Source organism: Notamacropus eugenii, chromosome 6 (genome assembly GCF_028372415.1).
Source record: "Notamacropus eugenii isolate mMacEug1 chromosome 6, mMacEug1.pri_v2, whole genome shotgun sequence".
In the NCBI taxonomy this organism is placed as follows: Eukaryota; Metazoa; Chordata; class Mammalia; order Diprotodontia; family Macropodidae; genus Notamacropus; species Notamacropus eugenii.
Window position 1 is genome coordinate 141,733,226 of NC_092877.1, and position 10,297 is coordinate 141,743,522.

Genomic DNA, 10,297 nt, shown 5'->3' on the forward strand with positions numbered 1-10,297 from the left:
AGGAGGATCCAGAAAAAGGATTCCTCGAAAGAGGTAGCCTTTGAATTAAACTTTGAAGGAAACTAGGGAAGGGTTCCCAGAAGTATAAATCAGGAGGGAGAGCATTTCAGGCTTAGGGGATGAGTCAAAAGCATGTTGGGAGGCAGCAAGGTGGTACAGTAGAGAGAGCACTGGGCTGGTAATCTAGAAGACTTATCTTCCTGAGTTCAAATTCAGCCTAAGAAACTTTCTAGCTGTGTAACCCAGAGCAAGTCACTTAACCTTGCTTGCCTCAGTTTCCTCATCTGGAAAATGAGCTGGAGAAGGAAATGGCAAACCACTCCAGTATCTTTGCCAAGGAAATCTCAGATGGGGTCATGAATAGTCAGACACAACTGAGCAACAAAGGTTTATTGGGAGAGATGAGGGATTTTTTTCAGATATGTTGAGTTTAAGACATCCATGGGATGCTCAGGTGGAAGTATCAAACAGGTAGTTGGAGATGTGACCCTGGAGCTCCAAATCAAAATGAGAGCTGAAAGTGTAGATATAGGAATATTCCACATAAAGATGAGAATTGAATCCACAGGAACTGATGAGATTCCGAAAGTGTAGAAAGAAAAGAATATGGGGCCCAGGGTAGGCCTCTGGGATCATAAACCTGCAAAGATCAAGAAGGTAGAAAAAGAAATCCAAAAGCATAGTGTCAGATACTTAGGGAGAAGAGTCTCCAGAAGATGAACAGATCAAGGAAGACCTCCAGCTCTATTCCAGGGGGACACAAGCCTCTTGAGATATTCAGCAGACAGAAAAATATGTCAAATGTTGAGCCACATGACTAGTACCATCATTTGGCCAACTCACACTTTCTAGTCCCCTTAGCATAATGGGAACTTAATGCTTTTTCCAGTCCCTAAAGGAAGTTGCCTCTCTGAGGAATCACAGAGAAAATGATTAGGAAGGACTTGAGAACGAAAATGTAATTAATGGTAGGGAATTCCTTAGGTGCTTTTCATCTAGAACTACCATTACAAAGCATAGGATCTTGGAGTCTGTGAGAACGTCAGATGTTTTACTTGAAAAGCACAGTAGAAGTAGAATGCCGTTGGCAGAGATGTGGTGGACGTTTGGGGGAAGGGAAGAGCCCCATGTCTTTAGCAATTTTGCAAATAAAATAATCCTCTGAGCCAGTATAGAAATAGCCCAAAGGCATCGTTTAAATTCCATATTATTCTGAGTGCTATTAGCGCTGCTGTTAATATTGCCACAGGAACATAAAAAAGTAACTTGTCTTAAGGGAGCTGAGTCGGCGTGGTTTAATTGGCTTGCTTATCTCTGCATGGCTCTATAATGTACCTCTTGTGGGAGTTTTGACCTATAATTATCACCTTGTGTGTTTTCTTTGTTATGGAACTCCAGGAGTCATAGCAACAGGGCTGGTCATCCCGGGGGTGGTCATTTGGGATAGTGATGAAAATTTCTTGTTTATATTAGTTAAATGAATGCTGCATTCTTACAAGAGTGGGGGGCCAGGTTGCAGGGACTGATAAAAAGTGGAGGGGTTGCTCATTTTGTTTCGAAGGTGAGGTAGCAGTCACTTTTAAGAGATGATTCCAATCCACCTCAGAGAGAATAACCACGTTTTATTTCAACACCAGGGAGGTCTTCTGTAAAAAAGTTTCTTCCTACCTTGTTTTGGCCTCATCCATAAAGATGGGCAATTGCTGAGAAATGCAGAAGTCTACAACTTTAGAAATAAAAACGTTCTCACCCACGTCTACCATTCTTCTGCCTCTGTCATTATTAATCATGATAATCATTAGCTAGGATACATACCCTGAATTATCCTAATGGGTACTGTCATTTATAATAATTAATGATGTGGTATTAATTTTAGAACCCATATAGATAAAGTGCTGGGCTTGTCCCTGGGAAGATCTGGATTCAGATTCAGCCTTTGAGATTTCAGCAAGTCATTTAACCTCTTAAGTGCCTAAGGCAGCTCGGAGAACCTATCTGCTAAGTCCTGAAAGGATCAGAGAAAGAAGTTTTCATACTAGTTTATCCTACTCTTGAAATCACAGATCTCCTCCATTCAAGACTAATTTTATATTTATTATGACTAATATTGGACAGCCTTTTAACATAAGTTAATAATACACTATTAACATGGAATCAGGCTGGTATTTCCTTGTCTGTTTTATATGTTGGCTGATCATAGTTAAAATTATCATGCAAAAACCTGACACCCAGTTGGATTGAATCATTGATGAGACCAAAAGAAATCGAGTAACTTTGAAAAATAACAAATAAAAATTGAAACAGCAAATTCATCCAGCCATCTAGGGCTCATTTCTACTTTTCATTTCTTATTAAATATTAAGTGTGACAATGACTGGTAAAAGTTTCCCAAGGCACATATAAAATATTTGCAGGCCTGAATTTTTTTTTCCTAATTTTCTCCAAATCTCAGTTTTAATAAGTGAAATTGGCAGAACATTCTTGGCTACCAAATTTTTTTTAAGTATTAATATGATAGAAATATGCTGTTAGAATCATGAAAATTGATGTTTCAAAATAGAGATCCTTAAAATATTTACTATATTTTTTAAAATTCATATAGTTTAAAATAGACTTGTTTCTCCTTGCTGGTAAGCATGTTTGTTTTTAATGAAAAGCTGTAAATCTTTCTGAGCGGATCCCTAAAAACAAAGTTTTCTGTGGAGAACAAAATTTTAAAAGTCATATTTTTTTACGTTATGAAATCATTGGCTTTCTTTCCAAGACTAGCTTTTTAAAGGAAATACAAATTCGTCTTGTATTTGTGTGTTTATTTGTTTTATGCAGACCTTTAATGCCTGAAGAATGCAGACCCACCATTCAGCCCGTACAGCCTCTAACGTCAGAATGCTCTCGGCTTTGTAGAAATGGTTACTGCACCCCTACAGGAAGATGCTGCTGCAGTCCAGGTTGGGAGGGAGACTTCTGCAGAATCGGTTAGTATTTCACCATAACTGCAAGGGTTTGGAATAGGAATGGGGAGAAAGAGGTGCATGTTATGTGGAGAACACAACTCTCACAAACTTGGTAATTCCACTCCAGCCATTTTTTTCTAGAAACTTCTAAAGCTTAAACGGCACTTGCCAATTTGCAAAAGCTTCAAAGGATACTCTTTTTCAAGGCTTAGAAAGGAAACATTTCCTCTTATTTTCATGGGCTGAATTCTACATTTCTGTATGCCAGCCTTATCTGTAATGAGAGGATTTACGGAGGATGGAATCTGACTAGAATAACTTTTAAAGTCTTTTCCATTACAAATTTTAAGATTTCACACACAAGCCAACTTCTGCTTCAAAAGGTAGGAAAGTCAATACACTGGCCCAGCATGGTGGGTGGGTGTAGTTGCTCATTTCCTACCCATTTGTTTTCCTTCCATTTAGAAAGAGAGCACAAGTGCCGTATCCCTACATTGGCTCTTCCACAAATCTGTGCTTTCCCCAATCATTCACTGTCACAGTGATACTTTAGCTTGGACTTGGGGGTTGCATAAAGAAGATTCAAAAGATGTGGGCCAATGTTAATGATGTGAAATTGAGGGAAAACTCACAAATGTGATATCATGTGGTTTTATACATGAGAAAGGGATACCTCTGGATAGCTCTTCCTTCCATCCATCATTTTCTTTCTTTCTGGTCAAACTAATTTAATTTGGTTTTAAATTATATGCAAGAATAAATTAGCTAAAGCTCAGAGATTTGCAGAAATGTATGCATTTGTGTTAGACTTGAAGTCATGTGTGACTTAGAAAACAAAAACAAACTATTAGGGGAAAAGAAGTCCAAATATTGAGGTTGCATCTTGCCAACAAAAATAAAACTCCTAATTTAAATTGGTTTTACTTTTATTTCAGATAGAAAACTCATGAAATTTCCTTTTACCCAAAACCTCTTTGAGTGTCTTTTTTACTTATTTTAAAGATTCATCCTGTTACAGTCAATGTTAACCTAATGTTTAGAATGAGATAAAACTTTTAAAATGCATTATAAATGCAATTACTGCTAATAAAAACAAATAATCAAATAGATGAATACAGTAAGGAATAAAATCTTGCATAACACCTTAGCATATAACAAAGCAAAACCAAATGACTTAAGAAGAGACAAGGAAACAAAAAGCTTTGTTTTGTGATTTTTCCATGTCTGTCTAAAATTTTTCCACCTCTGGATACTTCCTCCTTCCTATTTTCTTGCCTTCCATAGGCGTATCACAGACCCTGGCACACAGTAAACACTTAATAAATGCTTGCCAACTAAGCAATAAAGTTAATATTCACAACAATCTTAAACTGGCCACCATATTCTACATTTTTCTCTGTCAGAGTCCGTTTCAGTCCCTGCTCTAGTAATCAGTTCATATCAGGCGCCTGCTAAGATCTGCTGTGGCTGTTTCCTTTGTTGTCTCAACTTGCTAATATCTGTAAAGTACCTCAAACTTTTTTTTTTTTTAAACAAGAAGGGAATAAGTCCTAAATAAAAAATGCCAAAATTCATGTGAATTTGGGATTTTTAATTAATAAATTCATCTAGTGAAGTTCACTGTTTTAGCCTTTACCTACAAAGCACATGACTTCTATAGAAATGACTAAATAATATTTAAAAGATTGATGTGCTGAACCAACTAGAGAGATTTGGAACATGTAAACAAATCCGAGAGAAATGTCTGTGCAGATGTATCCCAATATGTTCATCTTCCCCACCTTTGGGGGAACTCTTTTCTATATCATTTCCTCCCTGGGGGTCAGCACCCACACTATTAGCAGCTTATCTGAACACTAGGCTACTGCATTTGGAAAGGCATGAATGACTTTGTCTGCAGAGTAGGGGAGTCAGCATTTAAAGTACGATCAAGGTTTAAACATTCCCACTGAGCCCTCTCAGGGAAGATTATATTGACTCCCATCCCAAAATTCACCCTGTTAGCAAAGACAATAGTAAACACGCCTAATTTGCCTCCTTCGTTGCTATTTGCAAAGTAACTATCAGTAGTAAAGGGGCAGCTAGGTGATGCAGTGGATAGAGCACCAGTGCAGGAGTCAGGAGGACCTGAGTTCAAATCTCACCTCAGACACTTGACACTCACTAGCTGTGTGACCTTGGGCAAGTCACTTAACCCCAATTGCCTCATCCTGGGTCATCTCCCAGGATATCTGGTCACTGGATTCAGATGGCTCTGGAGGAGAAGTGAGGCTGGTGACCTACACAGCCCTCCCTCACTCAAACCAAAGTCAAGGGCAAGTCATGTCATTATTTCTCTGATGGCATGGTCTTCTTTGGTATCGAAGGACAAACACACACACATCAGTAGTAAAGTATCCCTGAACTTCAGGGTCAGGGTTCGGGGAGAGCAGGGGAAGAAGTCAAGTCTATGTGTTAATGATTGGATAGAAGGTTTTATCACAGACAACTTTTGACTGCCACCCCCAGGTATGGCAACAGAGGCCTGGTGAAATGCATACTCCTCTGCTTTGAGCTTTAAAGTTTAATTTGAAAAAGTTGAATAACTAGTCCCTTAGTGTTCCAACAGGGAGAAAAGAGGAATTTCTTTGTGGAGCTCCCATTAGAAAAGGCAGGTGATTTACCAGGGAGACTTTTTTTAGGAGGAGTGAATTCCTCAGTGAATCTGGCTTCTTCAGAAATAGTTTCCTGGTTCTAAAATATGGTTTCTGTGCGTGGTGGCACATACCTTGTAATCCCAGCATCAGAGGAGGCTGAGGCTGGTGAATCTTTTGAGCTAAGGATTTCTGAGCTATAGTGGCCCATGACGGTTCAATGTCCATAGTAAATTGAGTATGAATATGATGAAACCGTGGGACCAGTCGGCCACCAGATTGCTAAGGAGGAGTGAAAGGTAACAGTGGTTTAAAGCTTCCATGCTGATCAGTGGGGTCAGGTCCATGAGTAGCCCCTGTAGATCCAGAGTGGGCAAGGTAGAGAGATACACAGCCTGCATCCTTTAAAAAAAAAAAAGGCAATAATTTCAAATCACAAGACCCCATTTGCATATCTTTGAGACAATCTCCCTATAAGCAGTGTTTTTATTGCTCTATTTCTACATTCACAGAATTTGCTTTCCTTCCTTTTATTTTCCAGCAAAATGTGAGCCAGCCTGTCGTCATGGAGGAGTTTGTGTTAGACCAAATAAGTGCCTATGTAAAAAAGGATACCTGGGACCTCAATGTGAACAAGTGGATAGAAACATCCGCAGAGTGACCAGGGCAGGTATTCTTGATCAGATCATTGACATGACATCCTATTTGCTGGATCTAACAAGTTACATTGTATAGTTTCGGGAACTTTCTGAATTCTCCTTCCTGATGGGCATTTATTTTTAATCCTGTCATTTAAAAAAAAAGAAACAAAATGAAAAGACTGTTATCCTGCTACAAACTCCTGTGATTTCATTCCCTTTTTTATTAATTTAAAAAATTATTTCCAAAAACATGCAGATACTGTGTGTGTATGTATGCTGTCTGTGTATGTGTGTGTATGTATGTTATATATATCATAATATATATGGATATATACACACATGTGTACACACACTCATCCATCCCCTATCCTCAACCCCACAAGTGTGGCTGCTTCCTGGTGGATTTATTTTATACTACGTTTCTTTTTATGGACTAGTTAACACAGTGAATTCACTGTACACTGAGAAAGAACCTTTTTTATGTCACCAGAATAGATTCTTTGACATCCCAGCCATTTTGTGTCTGTAATAACTAAGAACAATTTTTAAGATGGGGTTTTGAAACATTATACTGTATAAATTGATGGATTTAATCCTTTTATTTAAAAAAAGCAGCATTTGAAAATAGAAGGACTATATGATAAGATAATGTTTCAGAACTCCTTGATGCATTTCTAATTGGACAACTTGATATAAAATTGTAATCTTCACCTTCATCGATGTACTGCATTACAGAATGTTATGCACTTACCTTTTTATTGGCATAGAAATCGGGTTATCCCAGCTTAATCTCAAGATTGTTTTCCAGTGTTTTATAATTAAATTATATCAGCATATTTCAAAACCAATCATCCTAAAAGGTCTGTTTTTTATTGTATATTTTATTTAACAATAGGCACTGGGTTCATGTTACATATTTATATTATTCTATTTTATTTTTATAATATAGACATCACCTAGATGAAACCGCTTTACCATGTCCTGTAAAATTCTAAAGTTACATTTTTCACCAACTTAATTGGAATGACGGGGAGTGAGAGAGCAAACACGCTCTTTAATGTGCTGTGGATCTAAGCTAGCCATGTATCCTTGGGTCAACATGTAATCATTCACGACGGGATGAAAAAAGCAAGAAAACAACCAGTCATTATAAAATTCCAGCATTAGACATTTGTAAAGTGCTTTTCACCATAGCAGGACTACCCAGATTGTATGGGATTAGAACTGTGCCGATTTCACACTGCATGGAACTCTCCTGGAGAAGAGCTTGTCCTGAACCAATCTTGGAAAGCTCTTTACATAATGAATTCTTGCCAAATAGGACTTTTCATGTAAGTGTCCCTCCAGGATGCCATGGAAACCTTCACTTTGGTTAATGTATCAATAAATCTTCTGTAAATGTATTGTTCAGATTTTTAAAGAAATGAAATACTCTAATTTAAACCTGAGAAAGACATCTTCTGACTGGTTGGCCTTTTCTTAATGGTTTTTAAGTGGCCAGCTTGTCACGTTTGGATTGTAATAATAGATTAGGTTTCTTTGCACTACTGAAAAAAAAATCCTGTAAACACCTGTTCTTTCTGAGTCCTGGGTACTGTATTGTAAACTAGGCAATGCAGGCTGGCTTTTCAGATGTGCTCCATTTCTCACCTTTAGAAAAATAAGCATTGATTGGGATAGAGAGGGGGTGGTAAAGGAGGAGGAGGGGAGAGTGAGGAACAATGTCTTAGTAGGCGGTATTTCTCTGTTGTTTTAAAATGAGAGCTCTGTAATTAAAGCCAGGGAGCATTTATAAGTAGACCACAATGCAAAAGGATGCGTTAAGTCCACTGCATTTGTCTTCCATATATGATTGCTTCAGTTTCCAGTGACCTCATGGCAAATGGAAATTGGTTGAGAAATCTTGGTCCAGAGCTTCGTGAACAATACCCTGCGTTAAAAAGTGCATGCATAATTTTGCACGATTTAGATTCAATTGATAGTCTATTCAAAGAAGTCTTGGGATTAAATGAGCATGGAGACCAAATTGCCCTCTTACCCCAGAAAAGGGGTGGTCCCTACTAGTCTAACACTTCATTGGCCCAATGGTGTGACAAATCTTGCAATGAACCCTGCAGCGGCTTGCATCTGTAGGTTAAGAGCAGTCTTTTGTCTCCACTGCTTTCTCTTCCTAGCCCTTGTGCTAAATTCCATCACAAAAAAGTTTGACAATTAAGAAAATGTCCTGACAACCATTTTTTTGTAAATTGACCTTACCATCTAATCTTCCCCTACTCAACGTGGGTGACATTAACAAAATGTGAACTTCTTGTGAATAAACCAGCTGTCTAAATCTGTCAAATCATGCACTTTTATTACATGTTAAACTCTTCATAGTTTCTGCACAATTCACTAGGGACGCTGCCATATTTTCAGCAAAATCTGAACCATTCACATTTTATTCTTACATATTTAACATATTTCCAAAAAGATCATTTGGCCAACACTTCTGTTGGTTAAACTTCCATTAACTGAAGGAAATTTCTTTTTCCCAAGTTGAAAGAGTTCCAACTGGCTTTAGAAATCCCCATAAGCCCCAGTTGTCACTGCTCTGCTTGCTGTGGGTTTTCAGCATAGAAGATGAAATTCTAAAAGAAAGATAGCCCCTGAGTCTTATGGACTTGAAACTGAAACATATTCTCAGGTCTGTCACCTCTTTTTGTCCTGTGGGGGAAGAGATGTCAGTAACTAATTATGACCAAAAATTTCATCCTCCACTCAGTTTTTTTAAATCCAGTGAACATTTCTTTCAGAGCAACTTTTCATACACATCTGTAGGAAATCTCCTCAATTGGTTTATTTATGATGGAAAGCAGGTAGGAGGTGGTTAAGAGGTATGTCATAAAAGGTAGTTGTTTTACCCTATATAGGTCAATCATCATTTAGCTCCAACAGCTCATGTTTTAAAATGAAAATGAGGAGATATCTACAAATGAAGAAAAAATGAATGAAAATCTAAAAATCAAATACTCTTTTCTGCCTGGTCATTGGCTTAAACTTAAAATAAGTTTGACCTGAGGATCTGGGTTTGCACTTGCCCAATGTGGGGGAAAAAAGTGCCATACTTTTCTACCGTCCCATTACCCTCCAAGCCTCCCACTCTGACAAAATTGCCAGTCTGTGAGAACTTTACCCTGAACTAATACACACTCGTTCTCACCACATTCGTTTGAAGGTATTATTTCCACTCACTTCTACCTGAAAAATCAAAATTCATGGTAATAAAATGACTAACCTAATAATTACTCATTACTTAAATTATCTTTTTATACCATCTTTTCTCAAGAATATTTATGGCACTGTTCAATGAGCTGTCCCTTCTGTCTTGTGGAATACATTTTAGTTTACTTATTTATCCCAGTAAGCCCTGGGTCCTTAATCTTCTTTGTGTCACGGACCCACTTTGGTGAACTGGTGAAGTCTACCGATCCCTTCTTCAAATGATCTTTTTAAATGTATAAATTAAAATAAACAAAATTACAGAAGATATCAGTTATATTGAAATCCAGCTGTTAAAATAATTTTTAAAAACAAGTTCTCAGACCCCAGCTTATGAACCCCTGAAGTAGGTCAACTTCTAAAAATTTAATTGATTGTCTTTGATCTCCATCAGACCGAAAGAGAAACTAACCCCAAAGTAGGAGGGAAGAGACCAGATGAGTACCAGTAAGCATATTACAGGTTAACCTTGAGCAACAAATCAATGAAGTTGCTATTCATCGTGAGCCTATGAAGAAAGCTACCAGTGATTTCTTCTTCTCTTTTTTTGCCTCCATTCATCCTTTCCCTACTTTCTTCTCTGTTTTCCATCTCTAGTAGTTTAGACTGAATAGATATTGTCTCACAACATCCATAGTTACAGAATCTCAAGCTCAAGCTTTTGCTGTATCTAATCTCATTCAACATTTTCACTCCAAATTATCCCCCTGGTGATGTCAAGTTCAACATTCCCAAGTCAGATTCTCCATGATGAAGGGTAGCAGTCAAGTGTCAACCTAAGAGACTAAACTGTTGTAGCCAATCAAGCTTG

General features: G+C 37.8%; 1 protein-coding gene across 3 annotated transcripts in view; it reads left to right on the forward strand.

Annotated features, from left to right (window-relative positions):
- HHIP (hedgehog interacting protein) overlaps positions 1–7,787 on the forward strand; it is a 139,020-nt gene extending 131,233 nt beyond the window's left edge. Inside the window, exons 12-14 of one of the 3 annotated variants that reach the window (XM_072621150.1) lie at positions 2,827–2,975; positions 6,129–6,257; positions 7,178–7,787. In XM_072621150.1, coding sequence (XP_072477251.1) covers positions 2,827–2,975; positions 6,129–6,257; positions 7,178–7,188 — 289 coding nt within the window. In that variant the 3' untranslated portion in view covers positions 7,189–7,787. Of the gene's footprint in view, positions 1–2,826; positions 2,976–6,128; positions 7,077–7,177 lie in introns of those variants that run through there. The other 2 variants (XM_072621151.1, XM_072621149.1) reach the window with 2 other exon arrangements.
- Positions 7,788–10,297: the final 2,510 nt, after the last annotated feature.